Source organism: Magallana gigas, chromosome 1, assembly GCF_963853765.1.
Source record: "Magallana gigas chromosome 1, xbMagGiga1.1, whole genome shotgun sequence".
In the NCBI taxonomy this organism is placed as follows: Eukaryota; Metazoa; Mollusca; class Bivalvia; order Ostreida; family Ostreidae; genus Magallana; species Magallana gigas.
In genome coordinates, this window is record NC_088853.1 from 50,331,350 (window position 1) to 50,356,000 (window position 24,651).

The 24,651-nt window shown below is 30.9% G+C and overlaps 1 protein-coding gene across 1 annotated transcript; it reads left to right on the forward strand.

Annotated features, from left to right (window-relative positions):
- The first annotated feature begins 1,090 nt into the window (after positions 1–1,090).
- On the forward strand, positions 1,091–23,540 carry LOC136270873 (adhesion G protein-coupled receptor E3-like). Its single transcript, XM_066069762.1, has 26 exons — positions 1,091–1,175; positions 2,619–2,714; positions 10,603–10,812; positions 12,021–12,281; positions 12,909–13,043; positions 13,445–13,552; positions 14,964–15,058; positions 15,169–15,345; positions 16,161–16,232; positions 16,897–17,002; positions 17,088–17,225; positions 17,379–17,442; positions 17,637–17,775; positions 17,950–18,002; positions 18,114–18,222; positions 18,313–18,416; positions 18,514–18,616; positions 19,010–19,187; positions 19,812–19,881; positions 20,026–20,092; positions 20,264–20,349; positions 20,664–20,790; positions 21,003–21,044; positions 21,240–21,377; positions 21,675–21,785; positions 21,942–23,540. The coding sequence occupies exons 2-26, from the start codon at positions 2,627–2,629 to the stop codon at positions 21,963–21,965; spliced, it is 2,805 nt and encodes a 934-aa protein (XP_065925834.1). The 5' UTR covers positions 1,091–1,175; positions 2,619–2,626; the 3' UTR covers positions 21,966–23,540.
- The last annotated feature ends 1,111 nt before the right edge of the window (positions 23,541–24,651 follow it).

Here is a 24,651-nt window from a genome sequence, read left to right on the forward strand (position 1 = left end):
TTTCAGAAATATTCCTTACCTGAGAATATCAATGGGATGTCTTTTAATATTGCAAGGGCTTATTCAAACGCTCATTTATATTTTATAATTTGATAATTTTTTATGTATTTAACTTCTTCAAGATTTTAAAATTTGCTGCGATTTTTAAGACATTCCAATATCTTTTAATAAAGACCATATTGACAGGATTAAAAATACGGTCGTTCAATAAATTTAATTAAGAAATCATTTATCATGAGGCTCAATTAGATCGAAAATTTTTGCAAAAATACTTGACGATCAAAAATGTATTGAAAATCGATGAAATGAGTGAGACAATCTTGAGAAAAATAAGCAGTCACACACTACCAAAGATCACAAAAATAAACGGAAGCCGTCATTTGGGGATACTCAATAAATAAAAAAAATTATATTTGCTGGAATAAGCAATTTTTTCTAAATATTTAACCGTTTTCGTCTTAAAAGGTGACATTGTATTTTTAAACATCCATTGGGTCGGTTCATTACTTAACTGCCAATGTTTATGAAACAACTGACTAAAAAGTCGTAAAAAATTAACTGCATTATACAATTAAGGTGGTATGGGACATCTGTCGATATTAATGTAGATTAGAGTATTATATAATTGAAAAATTTTCACCAGTTGAGAATTTTCAAATTTTACAATATTTAACCAAAAAATAGCTTTTAAAAATATTTGTAAAGGTAAAAATTATAAAAACCCCCAGCGGGATTCGAACTCATGACTTACAGGTTCATGGTAAACCCACTAACCCACTGCGCTACGGAGTTAGGTGACCATTTTTGGAAAGAAACTAATTATATAATTACACTTAATTTTATTGTTTATTTCGATAAACAATACGCCACAACGTGGAAGTATCCCATATCACCTTAATTGTTGTATATGGTATTACTTGGGAAATGTCAAAGTGCTCATAAATGCATCATTCCTTATTTAATATTTGAACAAAATATTTTTACAACATTATATGTACATGTTTCCATATTTCTTTTGTTTGAGCAAATGACTTATACAGCCTTAATTGCATTGCAAACTCTCACTAAAGGTTTTTAATTATACCAAGAGCTGCTTTTAAACATCCCTGCTGGCTTCGTATAACGGCAGTTGCACGGAGTAGTGTGATGATAGAAGTTCGAAAGAACATTGTTATGTAAGTACTACTAGTGTGATTTTTATGCTTTACTCTGTCTGTACGGTTTGCTTTTGGTACTGACCATTATTCATTAATAGTATTTTTTTAAACTTTTTTTTCTACCAATGAATTAAGTTTGCAACAATGTTATCAGATGTTTTAACCGAGTCAGGTTTGTTCAGTTATTATGATTATTTGGCGATCCAATCAATAAAAGTACTAGTCTACAGATAAAACTACACTTTAATCTAAAGATTAACAATTTTAATATTTAAATGGTGACATTAAAAATAAAGCAAATAAACATATATACTGTTACTTTTTTACTTATTTTTACTGATGTACTATTTTATCTGAACCTTATAATTAAACTATATCGCCGTTATTTAAACAAGAACAACAATTTGTTATTGATAGATAGGTTTAATACTAAGTTTTTAATAAATTTATTCATTAATTTTTTTACAACATTCATCAAGTTCTTATTTAATCGCCAGTGTTGCAAATCCGACATCAATCACAATATCATGTGTTTTAAAAATTATTAACATGTTTAAATGTGTAAAAAGTCTTCCATCACTCGATTGAAAGAATTTTTTCATTAAAAGAGCTAATGTAGTGTCAGTATACTGCATGTAACAGGAATTCACGAAGGAAGTACTTAGATTGTTTTATCTGGCTTGAGTTGTACACTTGTTTGTTTGAGAATAATTGTCGTCTTTATTGCAATTATAATTCTCGTAGCTAAGTACTGTTTATGAGAGTTCTTACATCTACAGTTCTGAATTATTCTTTTAAATGACAAACACTTGTTAACATACTTTGTACAAATATAGAAATGCATAGTATTTATATAAAGACTACAAAATAAATCAGGATATAATGTTCATTAAAGTGCAAAAATGAACTGAATAAAGATTTGATATTCATAAATATTTTGCAAAAATATTGTTTAATAAATTCGTTTATATGAATAAATATCTAAGGCAATCTTGAGACAATAAATGGCAAATGGCAAACATTAAGATTTGATTAAAGCAGAGAATTAATGAAACTTTAATTTCACTTATTTAAGTAAATATGTTAATAAAATACAATATATACATCTACTGTTCCACATTTGCTTTATTTTTAACTAATGTTTGCTGGTATTGAAATCCTTCAACAATCTGGTTCTTTCAGTAGTTTAACCCTAAGTGGTTTTTTTAATGACGAAATTTATTAATGATCTTAATTATGTATAGGTGTCATTTTTTCTTTTACTTTTAATATTACTATTCTTTAAGTATTACTTATAGCCAAATTAGTAACCCATCAAGACTGCAAAGTAAAACATAAGAATACATTAGAAATGTTATTATCTTTTCAAAGTGAAAGATAGAAATATTTAAGAAAATACTTAAAATGACTATAGTATTTAGTTTTTACAAAAAAAAGTAAATATCATTTTCATATTTTCAGTTTTAACAATGATGTCTTTTGCTGTTGGTGATCGTCAGAATATGTTTAAGACTATTCTGTGTCTTCACTTTTGTATTTCATCAAGCTTTGCTTACGGTGAGTAAAGAACAAATTAACAATGTTATAAGTTATAAATATAAGAAATTTTGCAATAATCTAATTTAGAAACGGGTGCTACCAATGATTTTTTTTTTATCTTTTTGAATGGGATAGGGGTAGCAAGGTAAATCCTAAATTATTAACTCTAACATGGTAAAAAAAAACTGTAGATATATGTGTCAATTTTCTTTTTTAATGTGTTTTGTTGTGCTAGTCAATACTCAAGTTATATGCGGCGCTAAAAGCCGTCCAAAATGTACATGTGAATGCTAATTGCGCGGGGGTGTTAAAGAAGCATATGGAATCTGAGTTGCATGTAATTCCGTGAAATTACAAATCTTAGTTATTATGTACATACATCTGAGCAACGAAACGTAGACCAAAAACAAATAAAAAGTACTAAAGACATTTATTTTTTGTAAACATATTCAAAATGTAGCTAATCTAAAAACTCTAATAAAGTATTGTGGTGTGATTTATTGAGAATTGAACATAAGAATACTGGGAATAATGTTAGTTGTATCAATCATTCGCTAATGGGTATGTAAATTTGCTTTTATTTCTCGGCCAGGCTTTACTCTGTCGTTGTTTACGATATAAAAATCCGACTAGAACAACATTACCCCGTATATAGTGAACTTGAAATTTTATACCTATCGTTATTTTGATCAATGCTTAAATTGAAAAGTGCTGCTCTAGAATCCCATGTTGTGTGTTGTTTTGATGCAATTTGCCGTTTTCCGTGCAAACTTTATAAAAGTTGGGAAGGTTTTACGAGAACCGGATGAATAACTTTTTAATAAGGAAAAACATAGGATTCAAGCAGCGGTTTTGATTAAACTGAGATGTTTTGCCTTCACTTGGTATGTTTATTTTATTTTGGAAACCGCGGGGTGGTGTTGTTCTATCTCATTTTCATTTGAGGAATATACATATGCTATTTATAGTTGTCACGTGATAATGCACCAATGTGGCAGTAATGTACTACCCGATTTTATTGCACTGACATTTTTTCTAAAGGGTAATACTAAGTTTTTTATCTTATTCAAAATAATTATTTAATTTCACGATTTTGAATACAACATTCAAAATAAGACATTTAATTGCCCATATGCTTCCTTAACACCCCCGCGTGGACATATACAGGAAATGCATTTGACAAGGTACTTGATGATAAGAGATGATGACTGTATTTAAGGACATTTAAAAATTGCGACATTTAATTTTTTAAATGGGCATATTTTTTTAATTGTAAAGATAGCCAACTTTAAACCCAACTTTACCTTATTTTTTTTGTTAACTCAACAAAGCTCAAACCATGTTGTTTTACATCGATGTCACGAGAAAAAGAATTAGAGTATATTAACAAAACTCTCTTGACCAAAAATTATCTTAGCATTCAAAACGTTAAACACAGAAATTTAAAAAAAATGTAACTAACTGATATTCATGTGGTAGTGGTGATTTAATGGAGTAGGTTACTAAAAAAAAATGTTGTACAAGAAATTAATTAACTAGCATCTGCTATAGTTGTAATTCATATTTTATTTCATTTGTTTGCTTCATTATTTCCCGGGGACAATTACATTGCATTGAATCAGGAAAATTGATCGCCTAATGTTAATGTCCCGTCGCTATGGGATCTACCACTGGAACTTTAATCTATGACGTCACACCACCTATTCCGGTTTGTTTAATCAATATGGCATCAGTATAAGCAAATCATGTTATTCCCTCTAAAGAAAAAGTTCTGGAAAAATTTAAAACAATACTGATTTGAGACCCTTTCTTTTACCTTTGACTATCGCCAGAATTACAGACCAACCTCAGACAAAAATGTTCTTTAAAAACTTAAAGAGGTTAATTGTCAGAGAGATGAGGAAATTTTCAACAGATACCAAGTATCTTAGAAATTATCTGCCGTCGTTATCTCGGCATGGTAATTCCGAGTTAAAAGAATGTATTTTAAGCATCCCGATTACATGTAACATACTTATTGAGTTAGCAAAAAACTTGACTTGGAATAGAATTTACTCGAAGTAGTTTTCAACATTGAATGAATGCAGATTAAAAGTTGTCATTTGTTTGATAAAAAAAAATGCATATATTTATGCATGCATACATTTATTTTTTAGATCGGCATGTGAACCTAAACATTATTTTTGTTCTGTAGGATATTTGTGTAAAGAAAGGCATAAACCAACCAGAGCACTGTATTCATTGCATATGTGAAACCAAATCAGAGTAGATGGTGTGACGTCATAATTATCATTTTTTTTTTTTTTGGTTTTGAATGCAAAATAGTTCTACATTATGTCAGCCACCAGTAAATACGATTTCACTAACTTCAACCGTGCATTAAAGCTTGATTATGTATTTTAATTTCAAAACAGCATGACTACATTTGATAATTTTAACCATTTTATAAATATAAATAAAATATGTTTTTTGACTTTCCTTCCTCATGAATGCCCATGTAGTTTATGAAGTAATATAAATGTTATGCTTTACTTTACAATATAAATTGCCCAAAGCCTGACTCCTGAAACAGTTGAAGTTTTATGTTAATTTATTTCGGTGCCTCATGTGGTCAATTGATTAAACAGTTTAATTGTTTTGATAGGAAAATAGCTAAAACAATCAATCTAATTAACAGTTAATCTTTTATTATAAGTCAATAACTAAAAATATAAATAATCATACTACATGTTATCCTTTTCTTAAATGCTCAGTGCATTACTTGAACCCTTTTTTATTACATAACAACTGTTTTTGTCTTAAGACATTGGTTTTACCCATTTTACTATTCACACTGAAATAAGAGCTTTACATTTTTTTTTAGTATCACATCTTCAATGAAGAGGCAAATTACCGCAAAAAGACATATTAGCCCTACAATTCATGTAACCAAGCCACTATCATTTAAGAACTGCCTTTATATGTTCGTCTTACATGTGGTAGTATGAATAATAAGAACGAAAAATACAGTGACAGTTATATGATAAAATAAAAGGAAACAGTATAAAATTAAACTGTATTTTCAATGTAGCGTAATATTTTCAATAACGGTATTTACTTTTACCTTCCCATGTAAGAGTGTATTTTAGGTACTAAGAGCGTCTACCTTTTTAATGAGGTGATTGGTTTATCCTTTATGTTGTAACACTTAACAATAAACCGTCTACTTTATCAAATTCTTATTAGGGCATCGTTCTGAAATGTGATCTTTATACTTTAATTTAGTGGGGGGTTTTTGGTACTATATTTAAACTAATTTTGAAAATTGTCACATATCTGATTTTAAACAAGCTTTGATATACAATCAGTTCAAAAATATTCTTTACAGCATACACCATAGCATAGCATTGAAATCGCATACCATAACATACAATCTCTCATAGAACTGTTTTCGTCATATCATACCATTGTTTACCATAGCATAGCATACATAATAAGTTTAACTCTGTTTTAAATGTTTTTATCTAACAAAAAATAGATGTTCACATAGCTAAATGGTGGTACACTTTTGTTTCTTTTTTTTTACTTCCAAATGTGTGGAACTCTGTGTATATAGGCGTTTTTGTTCAAATCTCATTGCATAGCATAGGATAGTATACAATACCATATCATTAAGCCCTTTATTTCAATTTCCCATAGCAAAGCATACAAATCTCATAGCATTGCATTGGAAACCTTTAGCATTAAAATCGAATATCATAGTATAACATAGGATGGTCATGGTAGGGGGCTGCGAAACCTAATTTATGGATTAAACTGTTGAAACATAGCATTTTTTGTGGTTTCTCATATAACCATTCGAATCCTCTAAATTGTATTCATTTATTTTAAATTTTGCTCAATGTCATGACATAGATCAACGTTTGATTAAAAACTCTTCTATTAGTTATGAGCAATCGAATTCTAAAATGACTAAGTCAAATAACATGTCTTTCTGTCTATCGAAATCATGCATAATCAAGCATAATTAGTACATTACATTTAGAATTGTTCGTTGTCTTTACTGGCCTTTCATCTTTTAAGCTGTTAAATGCTACTCTCCACTCATCTGGGACATCTTCATCTAATGTCTGTTCATAAGTATTCCTGCAAATACGAATGAAATTAGTTCCCACAATAACAGGCACAATTTTTGAATAATTAGTCTGAGGAACTACAAGAGCAGGTATAGCATAAGATGAGTTACCAAAACAGGGTACACAAATTTCTAACTCTACATAACCACTGTAAGGTAGCAAACTGCCATTGGCACTTTGAACGTTCAGTCCAAGTTCTGACATATCATGCAAATTGGCATAGGATTCAAACATTTGAAAAATTCTTCTGAAATGCATGATACCATAGAGCCTGAATCAATCAGTGCTTTGGTCTTGACACCATTGATAAATATTTCAGTATCATTGGATTCACCAAGTAATCTAGAAAATAAACTGTCAGTATTTTGTTGATTTGTTGTTCTGATAGGGCTTTCATTAATTGCATCCTCTGTTTGCCCCACAACAGAAGATGATATTAGTTTAAATTGTTACCTCCAACCTGACCAGAGTTACCACTTTTAGTCTGCTGATTGCGCGACTGATTCTGCTGTTGGAATTGCCTCCTATGTTGCTGTGAGTAGTTTCCACTGCCTCTTGGGTAATATCTTTGTCTACCCTGAAAGGAGTCTGATCTGTAAGCATTTTGTGGATTATAATTGTTTGATGAAACATTTTGCTCTAATTTACCCATGCGATCATCAAGCTTTTTCATGTGACCAAGTAGATCTGAGAGTTGTTTCTGCATTTGTTCAAATTCTGAATTCTGAATAGTGAGAGAATCAATATTTGTCAACATGGAAACACTAGGCTTTGTAACTGCATTGACAGATTTTAAATTATTTTCCTCTTGTTCTATCTGTCTCACTTCTCTCAGCAGTGAATAAAACTCTTTAACTGATTCATACTTATGTGTGGTAGCATTTCTTAATTGAGCGCGTCTCAATCCAGACCAGAACTTTGACCTTAACATTGCGTCTTTAGCACTAGAGTCAATGTGACCTAATCTTACAGCTTTTGATATACATTGTTCCAATCTAGAACCATAGGTAACAATTGCCCCACCTTCTTTCTGATGATCTGCATAGAAATTCTGCATAATATTTTCAGGTGTGCAGACATTCCCATAAAAGTCTTCCAATTTCCCGCGAATGTTGTCAATCGTGGCATATTCACCAAGAGGCATTAAGATTTCACGCGCTTGGCCCTTCAAAGAACTACGAACAAGCTGTAATAAAGCATTTTCTGATAATTGGCTCTTAAGGCATCTAACCTCATAAGACCAAACTTCAAAACTGACATCCCCTTTTTGTAATGTTTCACTACCACTAAAAGATGGCAGTTTGACTGATTTGGGTTGGAGTTCTGACACAGAGCACTAGTCATAGTAGAGTTAAATAACCTGGGGAAGGGCAAACTCACCCTTGGACTAAACTTTGGCCTAGCACCCTCATCTGTAGAAGCAAATGGTAACCTGGGATTACAAGAAGGAGTTTGTTTGACACTATCAGCTTTACACTTCAGTAACATTTGATATTCTTCCTTTGGAATAACCCTGTAATGATTTTCTGAATTTATCTGACTGATAAGATCTTCCAATGAAGTTTCATCATTACTCGCCATAGTGACACTTACTTCCCTCAGACACTGAGACAGACACAAAAGCAAATTGAAAATAATTATCGCAATGCGCATTTGTTCTACCATACAGACATGAAGCATACACACTAAATCTAATGCACACACGACTTGAAGTATCTAATGACAACTGTATACACTAAGTCATTACACAACTAATAAATACCCGATTGTCAGTCTTCTTTGTCCAAATGTCCTGGTGTCCTGTATTCAGGGTTAGTCAAGGCTGCAAATAAATATCGTGAAATGCAACGCGCGCAGTTGACCAATAATATTTGGATCATAGGCTGGGGTGGGCAGGGGTGGGGAAAATTGTTCACGAAAACACAAAAAAATTTAAGACAGACACATTGACAGTCCACAAAACACATATGACAACATCAACATATGCTAAACAAATCATTGAGTAAACGTGTACATATTTTCAGTGTAAATATCGTTCATAATCGCGATTCAGACTGATATTATACCTAGGGAAAACACGTTTCTACACTTCCGGAAGTACAAAATCAAAACACATGAAAAAAAAATCTCGAGCCCGATCACTTTCACGCTTGAATAGCACGCACCTTGCACACAGCCGGCTTTACTCTCATTCAATCAACATAAACGACATGTAAACAACAAAGACAATTGACATTACAAACAAATCAGACATTTACAAAACATAGAACATATACATAAATGGATAGCACTTGTTCACATTTAATTGGAATTTTTCACAGATGGAAATTCTGTAATCGATGCTATCACTGCGCGCAGTTTTCGACGCGAATACACCTGTTCCCGCACTAGATCAAGAGATCTCCACAAATAATCGGATCACTGGACGGTGTCCTGAATTGAACTCATCTCCGAGTATGAACAATAGCTAGCCATGGTATGAACAGATGAATAGTAGTAGTGGTCGACGGAGCTCGCTCACTTATAAACTGAAGTTGTAGGCCTACTTTTCACAAGGATATTGGCACTTTCACACAGCCGCCTCGAACATGTCTGGCCCTGGTGTTGGAACCTTGTCCCTGGAGCTGGAATCTGGACCCTGGTTTCCTTCAAAGCATAAACAACGTGGGCGCCATTGTCACAGGGTCGTTAATAAATAACGATCAAAGACTTGGATTCGTACTTTGCTTTTATATTATATATGAAAAGAAACCTAGAAAACACAGAAAACACATTCACAACACAACACACACACGTTGACGAAAGATATTGACGAAAGACAATTACATGTACTACATATTAAATTAAATTACAAACACAATGGTTTTCCCAATTATAATACCGGTGATTTACCGACAATATCACTGAACATGATGTTACAATAATATGTTTAACAGTGATCTTACCAGGTATCCAGGACTTCAAATAATAAATAAATAACTGGATCTTTGAAGATCAGGAATGGAATATAACAGTAAATGATACTAGCGCCGTAAAGGGTAGAATCTGTGGGTACTAGATTTGGCGGGACTTGCGCTTATATAGTGAGCGAAGTAAGTAAAACATGCATATTAACGAGTTTAAAGTCGTCTGTCATTGGTCAATAAGACATATATACATGTACCTGGTCACTAAATCCTAAAAATGGAAAAACCACGTGACTTATCACAACATTCACACATGCACTCATTCATACATACAGCATTGCGTTCTATCAGCAATGTGCGCTGATGAACATTAAATAAATAAATTAATATGAACCGTGACAATAAAAAGGTTTAAATTCACAATGTTTTACAAAGCCTATTTGTCGTTGTTTTCAGAATAAATCCTGACATTCCGTAATTAAGGTTACAAAACGAAAAAACCGCACGATCACGCACGAACACCCACGGTAAAAAACGCAAACCATTTTTCCTGATACACGCACGATCCCGCACGTTACACGAACGATCACCCACGCAACACGAACTATTTAACACGAGTGGCTTGTCAACAATAACGTTGTTACCAACGTTAAGTTACCATTTTCTTTTAAGGGGGGGGGGGGGGGGCACAGAGTGCAAAGGTGAAAACTTTATGGATTAGGGTAGCATAATTGTGTTTTCTCCGTACCATTTTCAATATCTGGGGCATCATGTAAATAAGTGAAACAAGGGAATTAAAGAATTGCGAATTAGATGTAACACTATAAAAATCTGAATATTGAAAGATTCACACGAAATAATGTACATTTCGTTGTTTTTCTTTAGTTAATTTAGCGCTTGGTAGACCAACATATCAATATCCAGAAAGCTTCAAATACAACACAAATTCAACCAATGCTGTGGATGGGCAGAAGTCGGATTTATACGTCAATGGTGGGCAATGCTCATGCACTAATGCAGGACAAAACGCCACCTGGTGGGTTAATCTGACCAGTATTTACAGCATCCATGATATCCGGATATATTACCCCAATAGTATGTTTCTGTATATATAGTTGCAAAAACACTTTTAAACACTTTTAAAAACTTAAATGACATGATACCGGTCTTTTTTAAAATTTTGTATCGTTGTTTAACAAGGGCCTTACGCTAGGCGAAATCTTTGTAAATTTGTCAACGTTATTCTACAGACCATGTATTCTACATCAAAATATCGTGCGAGTAATTGAGTTTTTACTAAAAGTTTAATGAGGAACATTTTCCAAAATGCTTTTGTTTCAATATAGCGCAGGGTATAATGTTTCCCAAAATAAACCGTGTTTGTTAAAACAATTACATTGTACATATATCAATGTACACTTACGAAAATATAGCTAGAAAACAGTAATCATATGATTTCATCCATGTTTAAAAAAAAACTAAATTGAAATTCATTAAAATAAAACTTGCAGAGTATGCATTTTATATTGTGTTATATTAGTCCGAGATTCAAATACATCATGCATTGTACATCAAACTTTTATGTATGGCTTTATTAGAAAATGAAAATCAATTCTGACAGTTTCATAATTTTGAAAGAAACTTTTTTTACCATCGATAAATGTAACTGAAATATAATTTAACTGTGTACAAACATCATACATAACCTCGGACATTGGTTGACAACTTTTGTACATATGTCAATATATTTCTGTTTTTTCGTTTCGATTATTGTAGTGCCTAACATATTATTGTGAACAGCCAAAAAATGAGGTGAATTTAGATAAGTTTGGATTGAAGAATGCTCGCTGACATAAACTTTTATATATTTTTCTTTTTTTAAGAATGAAAATAAACAGGAACACATTTTCTGAAATGCAATAAAAACTTAATAGAATTCCAGTTGATATACAATCAATGATTTTATCTATGAATGTAATAATTCATTACACAAAACATTTGTCCCCCATTAAATTATTTACCAAAAAGTATTTAAGAACATTTTGTTTTTGTGCTGTGGATTTTGTTCTAGTGTACATTTCAGACCAATGATAATTACTATAGATTACAAGAACTAAGACATTCTAAATACTCATTTAGAAATACATGAGTATAGCAATGGCATGTACAGAGTTATCTGAAAGGAAGCATTTTATAAAGAGAAAACTTAACAATCGTTTCTTACAATTTTTAACGCTTTCTATGTATTTGTGTTTCCTAATGGTAGTTCACAAAAAATAAACTAGTTAAAATTTTCGATATAGATTCATACTGGTCAGTTAGGGGAAAAACGCAGCTTTTGGGATTTTCTATATACGTCTCCAATACAACCAGCAAATCGGATGGGGTTTTGTGTTATATAGACGACAACTTTACTCTGGACACTTTTCCAGACGTTTTTGATACCCCATGTTCTCTGAATGGACAATACGTGATATATTACAACGAGAGACTGCCCAACGTTACCTACTTTTACTACTATGTGCTTTCTGTATTCATCTCTCTTTGCGAAGTTGAAGTGTATGGTAAGTATTTCAAGCGTATAACAGGATAATTTACAGAAAAGAAAAAAAATATTCTATTTAAAATTGTAACGTTTTCCAAAATAAAATTATTAGCCTAAAAATGTAAATTAGGGTGGTGTCGTGAATTAGTAAATGCAATGGAGATCTTTATGCATAGGTTTAAATGGTGCATATTTACATGCCTTGTATTTAATTATATGTACCTCCATGCCAAGCTCATTGTCATTGTAAATGAACAAGATGAATAATTGGGAAGTTATACTGTTTACATGAAATGGGAACGCATTATAATTGTCGATTGTGAAATCAGCAGCAACATTCTATATATTCAGAGTTTGAAACAAAGTGTTTACCAGTCAATAATTTGACACACCATAAATACCCCTTATCAGCTACTTATTTTTACAATAATATTCTGACTAGTTATTTCATCATTGTAAAAACTATTCTGGGTCTGAAACCATCATTTAGAAAAAATAGTTTTGCATTAAATTTAAATAATTGAGACCGTTTACTATGTCTATATTCAGAAAAAAATTAACTCAACTTCATCTTAAACTATAAAGTAATTAAAAACAAACCTAAATTTTATAACCAAGAATTAAAAAAAAATCTTTATTTGTTTAGGGTGCCCTTTACCTGGATACACCGGTGATGATTGCTACATTTCTTGTTCTGACCCCGATTGTCGCAAAAGTCACGTCAAGACGGGCACCTGTCAGGGCTGTGATTCGAGATATACAAAACACCAATATGTATTTGGTATTTACTTCTCATGAAATAATAAATTTATGAATGAAATAATAACGATATGTTAACGTTTCAAACTTCCATTTTTTATATTTAATGTTGCTTCAACATTATTTGGAGATTAAGCATTACTGTTTCGTCATATATTTGTACCTCAACATCGAGGGTTCGTAACAATAATGATACCTAAACCTAAGATATTGCTACAGAAGGGCTTAAGTGTATTCTTTGACTTTTGAAATCCGTAACAAAATAAGCTAAAAATTAGAACATATGTGTAAATGACATTCTACACCCATGTATATTCATACATGTTTGTTAGTAAATTATCTCCATTCTTAAAGATTTGTGAACTGAATAAATTTCCTTAATGACACATTTTGCTATAGTTAACAGATGTATGTGTTTTGAAGATCCTAAAGAATTGATGAGTTGCAAAGATGAACAAATATATGGAATATTATGGAATACTACCATGGCGGGAATAACTTTAAAAGAGCCGTGTCCTAAATATCAAAAAGGTAGCCTAGAGCAAATTGTTATAAAAAGTTGTATACAGTTGTAATTTTTTTTTTAAATTGCAAAAACAGTTTTAAGTTTTTACCTACCCGTGTATTGTTACATGTATAACTTGTGTAGAGACGTTTGTTCATCGACGTACTCTCTTTCTCTCTCTCTCTCTCTCTCTCTCTCTCTCTCTCTCTCTCTCTCTCTCTCTCTCTCTCTCTTCATCACTCTCGCTTTCTCTCTCTCTCACACACAGACTAGAAGATACGTTTTAGAAGATGGATACGTAAGACTTTATCATGAGATTTCTGATTCATACATTTATATACTTTATTATTCTAGATACATAAAAATTAATATTTATTGTTACAAAAATTATTCAGTTAAATAAAGTTACGTCGTAATCGCTATATTGATATAAAATGTTAGTAACTATGTAAAATTTTGTATAAATATACACTAAGTGTATCTTGATACGATCGTTTGAAAACTTGGTGTCGAGTCTTTTTTTTTTCTTTTTTTTTCTTTTTGCTGTTAACGTTTCCTGCGCAAATGCACATAAACGTAAATCGTATAAAGATATACAAAAGATACAACACAAAAGATAATATTTACTTCTCCTTACATTTAGATAATCTTATAAATCAACTCATTCCGATGTCGAATTTTTCACACAATATTCTTTAACAGCTTTAAAATTGTTGTTTAGGACATCCTCGAGTAAATGTCCTTATTTTTTCTTTTGAATTTTGTCAATACATTTCTCGATACATCACCAGGAACTTCTTGATTTTTGAATTATATTAATTAAAAATAACAATTTTCTTTGTTATTTGCTCTCTTGAATATGAAACTTTATATGAATCATGCTGTGTAATATTCAAAGATAGAATTAATTCCACTAAACTGTGTATCAGTAATCGAAATGCTTCTAAAAATTGTTCACGTCTGGATCCACGCAATATTGAACTCTAGTCCCGTTCAACCAGACGCTCGGCTGTCTCCGTTAATCTCCGACTACGAAGAGAGACTCTCTGCTTTTCGGAGATTTACGGATATAGCCGAGCGTCTGGTTGCACGAAACTTTATTGAACACTGGCGTAGGAATACATACAACTACAAAATATAATTAAATTGTTCGTACTTTATAAAATCTGACTATTTTCAAGGTATTTAAAAAACGTTTCCTTGAAAACCAATGGTACAGCATACAGTTCACCGAATTTATCCATTATTTTCAAGATCTAAGTCTTGTCAGCGGTGATGATTTGTGCTCAGGTCCAAACACTGTTTCACTTTGGGTTTGCCAGAGTAACTGCATAGGACAGTTGATTAAAATCAACTCCCAAAAAGTGGTATATAAGAATGTTTCTCATAGTATAATTTGTTATGTTTATTATTCATTTACAAACAAATCTAATCTAGGAGTGGCAACAAGATTTTGTGATGAACATGGAGAATGGGAACCTCCTAACTTTATCAACTGCACCAACGAAGCTTTGGTGAATGCATCGTCACTTGTAAGTTACCTTACATAATGCATAAACAATGATTTATTACATCATGAGTGTATGAATCATTTTTTATTGTAGTAAAAATCTTTCAAAATAAGTTTTGTTTTTTTTTCAAGTTCGAAAGTATCATCGGAAATGAAACACAGGATCAAGTAAACAATACTCTACAACTGATGAAAAACCTGACATCGTCAACATATGGAATCGGTGCTGGTGATCTGAGTTTGTCCCTTGGTGTTTTAGAGAAGATTGTAACAGTAACCAACGCTACAGGATTAACTATCGAAAAAGAGGTCATGTATTGGAATTATCTACGTTATAACCTCTCATTCATTCACCTATTATTAAAAAGTGTTGGACTAGAAAATTGTGAAAAGTCGGCGAAAACGTTTCCCTCGTTATCAACACTGAATAATTGTTTTGACCCTTTTCACTCAAAAGTACTGATTATTTTCTTGGTTAAAGTGATATGATTTTAAAATGTACGTGTACCTGTTTTCTATGCCTGCAGCAAAAACTTCGAACAGTAGAATAAATTTGTAACTAACACGTTCAAAGTAAATTTTGTTTGTGATTCTACTTGCTTATTTTATATTCAATGGCAATTCATTGTTCCGTCCTTCTCCTTTTGATTTATTCAATGGAACATGTTCAAAGCACTATGTAAATCTTGCCTAAATAGTCGGATTAACATGTGTCATAAGAAGCGTTTACTCATAAACTGTTTCACTAAGTCTTGTGTTTCTAAAATATGTAACTAAAATTATCAACAGCAAACTAGTTATGACACAAATATTTGCATATGGCTCTCTTATTTCAGTTCTCTGATTTTAGGTGAAAGATAATTTTATGTTTACCGCAATTTGCACTTAACGTCCATTGTCTTAATTTGTTGATGTATAATGTCCATGTTATCTTTATTAGCGTATACCTGAATAATGCACAGACACAAAAAAGAACAGATATTTCACGGTGTTGGAATAATTAGTGTGTCTTTTAGGATGTCGCAATATACAGCTTACAATGTACACAAAGAATACCGTTCACAATGTCAATTTCCTTATAAATTTAACAGTAACGATATTTTATATGTTTTAATTAATTTCAGGTATTTTACGCTGTTATTGATAACATTTTATCGCCCAATAACTCAAACTCTTGGACTACAGTAAGCAAAGAGGTAAATTTACATTATACAATATTGTAATATAAATCAAAAACAAATCATTTGGTATAAAAATTTTAATGAAGTTCTTGTATTTGTGTATTTATTAACTAAATATGACAAAGTTAAAAGTTGTCATTACTTAGAAGAGCATACTTGTGGCCTGGAGCACAATCAATCCATCGTTTAATGTCAAACCTGAAAGATTTATTATATTAACCAGCTTAATATTTCGATCATCTGTGCATGGTCAACACTTGTTCGAGGTCATTGTACAACACTTACTGATTTTCAGAGTGAGGTGATACAAAGAATACTAACAGTAGTTCGAATACGCTTTCGTTTAAACGAACACAAACATAATATTCAATGTAAATAAGTATTTTGTGTCAAGTATTTGGGATTGTTCTTTTGTTACAGAGTCCAAACATCTCTAAAGCGTACAATATTCATTTTACAAACAATCCAAAACTCAAATTAAAAAAAAATTGACAAGTGATAAATTTATCTGAAACTTTAATTTTAACACATAATGTAAGAAAAGTTCAATAAATTAGGTAAGGAAATAAAAGTTAAAAAAAAAAACATGGCATGCATTTAGCAGAAAAGTATAACGCTTCATTGTGGTTTATTTGCTCACTAATATCAATTAGTATTTTACAAAGTTTGTTACTTTTAGACAGAAAAAGACCCCAGCTTTCTCCTAAAAAATATGGACCGTTTCAGCAAGATTACACTCCAAAACGACAATATTACAACGACTAAATTTAACGGATCTAATTTTGGTAAAAAGCCATTTCCTTATCGTTTAGAATTGCCAATACATGTAGAAGAAAAAACACTGTATAAATTGATGGGTTTTTTTTAAAGAGCTTGTTATCAACCGGGCAAAAATCGATGAAACGGGAATACGTTTTCCGGATGAACAATCAAACAACGTTTCTCTAAACTCCGAAGAAATTTCTACCTTTCTGAAATTACCAAAACAAGCATCAAACGCTACAAAAGGTAAAAAAAAAACTATTTTTGTTCGGTATATGCATTTATTGTTAAAGACAATTATGTAAAAACACGATTTAATAACAATTATTGATACTGGAAGAGTATTTCAACCAATCTTTCATTTTTTTTTATTTATTGTTTTTTTAATGTTTCCACAAGCGATCAACTATGTTGCTGTTCTATATAAAACAATGTCAGACATTCTGGGATCTGATTCTAACAGGTAAACTGTTAAAACAAGTTTTCAGTTTTCGTTTAAATCTTTATTTACATCTAGCTAAATCTGTGTTAATCTGACAAATACTCAAACATCTGATTTGATATTATCATAATGTATGATTTTTTTTAAATTTGCTTCGATACTAAACTTGATCTATCTTACTCATATCTTTTTGGAAAATCAATTAAACCAACCAGTAAAGGGTTGAAAGGCAAACAGGGGGAAAAGTCTAAGCAAAGATCCTTTGTCAATTCCCAAATATTGTCCCTCACGACACAGAAAGACCTAGGAGTGTTAAATCCACCTCTCAATCTAAAGTTTGGACACACCGTAAAAGTAAGATGTCAGAAATATGTGATTTTGGTTTACAGTTGACATAAAGTTATTATGTAAAATTAACTTAAAAGTTTCCTATTTTTGCCGACGTGTAAAGTGCAATTAACCTAGGTTAATTCAATTGGTTTATTTAAGCTGTTTTTATATTATTTGTATCGTTCATTGTGTATTTAGAATACGTCTACAGAAATGCGCGCTGTATGTGTCTCCTGGGATTTCAATCTAAAGTATGTTATTGTGAACAAATTGTTTTCTCTGATTTTAAAATTAAAGCTTTTTAATACAAAAGTTACAGCAATAAGTGGGTTTATTTCTAATTCATTTTTTTTTTCATATAGTAAATGGTCTGAGGAGGAATGCACTGTGAACCAAACAAATCGTCAGAGAACAGTTTGCCAGTGTAACCATCTCACAAACTTTGCTATATTAATGAGACCATACACTCAGGTAAACGCCCCTTTCTTATACAAATAGAGTCAAAGAAATCAAAAATGAAATTTGCTGTTGATATTCCAAACTACCTTGACTACATTTTAGGTATCAGAAGAAAGTCCATTCTTAAAAACGATGTCTCTTGTTGGAGTAGCTCTCTCCATAGCTTTTACGTTTCTTACTTCTTTGATTTACATTCTGACATGGAGGTATCTAAGACTGATTTGTATCATGCACAAATATAATTCCAGCGAGTATAGATGTACTACAGAAAGTTTACATCATTTCATTGTATGTAAATTTCAGATTTATTAGAAGTGACAAAAACATCATGATGCTGAATATTTGTGGATCGTTAATACTGTCGTATACAATATTTATATCGTCAGTGGAACAGACAGCGAATGAGGTAAAAATCAATTTCTACCTCCTGATAAGTGATAGGTATATGAGTGTACAATGTGAATATATAACATCATAATTAAAGTACAAACGTAGATCTTACAAAGAAACATTCAAAATAAATTGATAAAATGTATAACATAAAATACTCATGTTATCTGGTAACCAATATGTGAATATATAGTTCTTATACATTTAATATATACATGTACGTAGATTTTATAAAGAAAAAAAACAATGCACAAAAATTCATAATGCATTAAACAATCATGTAAAATTGTACCTTAATAAATATATTGAAAATGATTGGATTCATATTTGTAAAGTAGTAATCTGTATACATGTACCGACACTGAGTATATATTTAATCACCGGCGTTTAATTATTTTTTATGTTTCAGGTTGCTTGCGTCGCGATAACGGCCATTATCCACTACTTTTTCTTAGTGACATTCTTCAGTATGCTCGGGTTAGGTGTTTATTACTTCATGAGTATTTCAGTGACTTACTATGCCCTGTATGTTGCAAACAACTTCAAGTCGAAATCAAGGATTCGTTGGTTTCTGGGTGGAATCTGGGGTATGTATTTGAATGAACCTTTCACGAGTTGGATTTAACCTTTTAGATATATTTTCATATAATGTAAGATATTTCCTTTTGTTTTATTTAAATAAATCTTAAAATTTTAAAAAGTTGTATAGACTTTTCAAACGTTCGTTTAAGTGACCAATTTTTTTCTTTATTTTATTTTGTATCATAATGCGATGAAATTTTAACTTTTGGGGGTTGGTGGGATCATCACCAAAAAAAACCCTCATTTGAATTATATCTTCAGACTACATATGCATTCACATAAACAAAATATAATTAACAGCTGAATAATTCTAATACAATTTATATGGAATCATTACAAGTTCATGTATCCATATACAAGTTACATGGATGCATGTTTACGTATTTTTTAAAGCACTTGGTTAATTATTTTCTTCAACTTCATACATAATATCGTTGGGATTACTTCAGTTCATTTGACGCAATTTGAAGGAGGCGGGGCTTAAAGCGATTTAAATTGCCCTGTCAACACGGTATACATCGATCAAAAAAAGAGTCGGGTAGTTGCGTAAAATACCAATATGGAAGTAGATGTAAGTATTAAAAAAATAAGGATGATATTGTTTCATTCTCATAGCGGTTATTTTGCAGGTATACCAGTCATTATTACTGCAACAAATCTTGGAGCGTTTTGGGGTAAAGGATACCACCTGAAGTCATAGTACGCGTATTTTACATAGTATTATCTTTGCAAGAACTAAAGAATGTATCTACTTTTACATACATACTTGAAAACAGAATTTATTGCCGTAAATAAGTTTACCAATGACTCCAGTCGGTAAAGAAATATTTTTTAACCTTTTAGCTGCTGGCTGTCAATCAAAAGTGGCTCTCTCTATTTGTTTATCATTCCAGTTTGTCTGATTAGTTTGGTAAGTTCTTGAGCAACAAATTCTACTATTCAGTTTTTCCTTGCACATCAAATTCTTCAAAAGCGTAAAGACATTTGGAGATTTTTCAGGGCACCGAATTTAAATGTTTCTCATAGAATTGAAACTCAATGTTGTTTCACTATGAAAACTAATTGTGTTTTTTTCCTTCAGATCAACATTCTCATAATTGTTTCACTTTTGAGGGTGTTGTTTGCTTCAAGCATAGTGGCAAGATCTTCCATACAGAGGAAAGCGTCGTGAGTCAAACCAAGAATAATCTTGATATTCATATAATTTGGTTTACTAGCAGTGTAGAAAAAAAAATTGTTTTATTAGTACCTATGCCGCAACATAATCCGACAATCGAATATCAAACATAAAGTTTAACATAATAAAATAATACTAGTTTTCACAAACATATCGCATGTATCCACAAAACATGCAAAATACTTGTTCATAGTTTTTTTTCTGAGCCACAAACCCACTAACATAATGCATAACAAAACATGGAATCGTACATGTTATATTTGTAAATCGTTCTGATAAAGCAATTATTTTCAATAATTACTAGATCCGGTCTGCGGTCACTCGGAACACTTCTGCCAGTTCTAGGAGTGACTTGGCTGTTCGGAATTCTGGCAGTTAACGAAAACGCAGTTGTGTTTCAGTATTTATTTGTCATTGCAAATTCATTCCAGGTTTGATATGTTTTGTTTTCTGGTTTTTCCGTGTTTGGATTTTTACACTTTTGTTTAATTTGCAGAGATGTTTACAGTAGTATTCTTAGGGAAAAAAAGAAGTTTCATTTCTTTCTTATTTATTAAGTTCTATTTTATTTGTTGTTTTGAAAATCAGAATCATGTTTTTTACTTACACATTGCCATTTTTATAATAAATATCTATTTTTCAGGGGTTTTTCATTTTTGTTTCACACGTTGTGTTGGACAAAAAGGTCAGCTTTTAAAATTTGTAATACATTTTATAATGTACCTATACATATATAAAAATGACTATTATTTTTTTTTTATTTAAATCTTAATCTTGATTTAGATATGACCCTTCTTCTTTTTTTATTTCAAAGAAAAAATCTATTGGGATTTCATTAAAATATCTTACAGCAAATATTACATTTGCAATTTCTTGTCAGGTGAGGCAAGGCATAGGAAATAGATACCAGAGTTTGAGTACAATATTAAGTTTCGCTGAGCGAGGGACAAAAGAAACTACTCTAAGTTCACAAGGCCCGTCGAAATCTAAATCAAATGAACAATTGATGAAACCCAAGGTGAGGGAAGAATGTTAATTTACACATGATTATCATTAATAGTATTATCATTTTAAAATCAAATATGAAAATCATAAATCAAAGATATCAATAGTATCTATAATTGCTTTTTATATAAGATTAAAAAATCGACATTATAAAGAATTCCTTCAATTATTTTTTGGTCGCAAACGGTATCATGCTTAGATTAAGTTAAAGGCTAGCTTTGCAATTCTGTGATCTTCAATCTATAATAAATCTTTGAACTTTTAGAGTATCAATTCAGTTGTAAAAATAAACATTTTTTTTACTTTTTAGAAAAAGAGCTTCCTTAAAAAATTTCGGCAAACCAAAGAGAAGACATCTGAGTTATCAATGTCAGAGAAAACAATGTCTACAAGTTGTCCACAAAGTGTTTCTCATGAAAAAGTAAGTCTTAAACGTCAACATTCAAGTTCAGATTCTTTGCCAAAAAAATTAAGATAATGATAAATTAAAAATTTAAAGGCACTTAAAATGTCACGACTAATTTTATACATTGAGCACAATTCGCTATATTTTGAATCTTCACATCTTTATTTATAGAGAAATGAAACAAATTCTGATTAAACTTCTAATTTGTGAAAGAAAGAGAGAAGTGTCGCAGACTGGAGGAATGAACAATTTTAACATAAGTTAACTGTAAAATGTTAAATGTACAAATTTTGCTTTTACCTTTTACTCGGATATTTCTCATAGATTTATGTTGCATCCAATAAGGTGGTTTAAATGTATTTTTAAGATAGATTCCTCACAGTGTATTACTTATTTTAGTATTGATCGTTCGGTATGAGATCTTTTATATACTTGTAGTCATATACAAAGCATATTAACAATTAAGTTCCATTTTCACAATATGTTTTTAGTTCGTTGTAAGATGAGATGAAATTTAAAAAACAAGTTATATTATTGTGTCTTCTTTATCAATGCTTACTTCTACTTGCATTATATCTGCAATTTAATTTTTTTCTTAAATACTACATAAGCAACTTATATTCGTTCATCAATGTTATATTAATTTAATTACATGATTGCAGAACTTAAGCGTCATGAAGTTAAAAACGGTTATTACCTTCATTGTTGAACATAAACAATACTTTTGCATTTTAAGAAATATATAACCCTGACTGTATACATGTACCATAGACAGGTGTTTCTTGACTGTTAATCTTATTCTCATTTGATAAACTATTTTATGCAACCTCTTTTATACCGTTGGTTTTTTTTTATTCTTTTGTATTCTTTTCATCATAATATATATATAATATCTTGTATTTTTTTTTTCTTTGTAACTCACCTATGCAAAAAGTAGCTTTAAAAAAACATATATACATATTTCTTTGATAAATATGTTTGTTTCGTTTAGTGATTTCTTTTTTCACTACATGTATTTTCAAACAGGATGGAAATACCATAGGAAGCATTTTATTTTTCTAATAATTTATAGGTGAAATACGAAACACAACTGTGAATCAATTGCAGACATTAAACGTAGCTGAAATCTAGAATATCATTTAGTCTATACAATATAAGTATAGTAAATATAAGTAAGTAAAAGCAAAATGTTCAAGTTTATGTTGCCCGAAAAAAGAAAAAGCTTATTAATGGGGGGGGGGGGTCGTCTGCAATCATTAAGAGTTAGTTCAACTTTGTTTTTCAGGTGGACAATGCATTGATTTCATTGATTATTGAGTTGTAACAAGACATATTTTACAAAACCTGTCAAATGAATAATGATATACTTTAAACAAGTCTTAGAACAAAAGTCTTGAGAAGAAAGCAGAAAAAACAAAATAACCTCGTTGAGCACATGAAACACAGCCATATGAATGTTTCATAAGATTTCTTAATAATCTTAACTATAACAATTATAAGTTATTTTCATTCATTTATTTTTTTGGCCAAAATATATGATATATTGAAGAAGCGCCATTTTTTCTTCGAACGGAAACTTTTGTAACTTGGTTTAAAAGTCTAACAATTTCGCATATAATAGACACATTTTCCATCACTTTTTAGCTAACGATGGAGTATCTTTTCTGTTTATTCTGGAACATAGTTGTTACATTGTAGGATCAAGAAACAGTGCATGGTGAAACTTAAGATAAAGAGTAGATAAACATTTGAATGTCATTGTGAAAAGTACGATTGCTAAAAGACTTCAATAAAATTACTTACGTATGAACATGTTTAATTTTTGTTTTAAATTCAGCTGATAAAGGAGGATGTTGGTTTGTGTTATAAGATTTCATCCTTTATTGAAAATTCCAAACCGTTAACTGTACTCTTTACAAGAATTTGTAAACCTTTAACATAATATATTTCTCTAAAAAGGTGAACATTACTTTGATTTTATAAAAGGTTCATTTTCTTATCACAGGAGAGCAGAGTATTCTTGCATTAACTGTGCGTTATCTTCTTTGTAACATCTGTCAATGTTATCTACGTTTCAACCATCACTTTTGCGTTAACTTCCTATAAAATTCATTTTTGCCTCTTTTCTTCTTTTTCCCACTTTAGCTTTAAGATGTTACATCCTTCCTCGTCCTTAAATTATGTTATGTAACAACGTTTCAAACATTTGTGGATGAAAGTTGATTTATTTTAACAAAAATCACTAATTCACAAACAAAATTTAGTAGAAAGTTTAGCAAAGGCAATATATTATGATTTATTGTAGTTTTGGTGGGAATTTCTGGGGGAGGGGGGGGGGCTTACAAATATAACCAAATATAATGTATTGTAATACAGTGCAGGTGTGATGACACCAAATATCAAATAGATTTATACATGAAACAAGATGTATGTCATGTCAAGTTTACTGGAAAGTGCATGTAATGTATAGCTAAGCAAACGAATGAAGTAAAAAAGCATAGAATTTATCATAATCTAATAATTATTTGTCAATAAAACAAAACCTCACATCAGACTTTTTTAGGATTATGATATGAAATGAACCCACACAAACACTACCTGTTTTAAACCTTAACTTGAATAATTTTTAATTGTCCATTTAAAGGATTCATCAATCCCGCACCTAGTTTTAACAATATCATTTATCAATATGCAGACTTGTTCAAATAATGAATCGTTTAATGAAGATATTTAAGGTGGATCTATACACCAAATAATTGTAGGAGATTTTTGTTGCATGCAGTTGATACTATTGGTTGGAACGGTATTAAACGATATAACACCTTAAAGTACAATGCTCTATTTTCTACCAAAAAACATAAAATATCAATCTTGTTCAAGA

Coding starts and splice junctions, on each gene's coding strand:
- LOC136270873 (XM_066069762.1), top strand. CDS start 2,627: ATGATGTCTTTTGCTGTTGGTGATCGTCAGAATATGTTTAAGACTATT. Junction 17,003..17,087: donor ATTTAACGGATCTAATTTTG/GTAAAAAGCCAT, acceptor TTTTTTTTAAAG/AGCTTGTTATCAACCGGGCA. Junction 21,378..21,674: donor AACAATTGATGAAACCCAAG/GTGAGGGAAGAA, acceptor TTTACTTTTTAG/AAAAAGAGCTTCCTTAAAAA.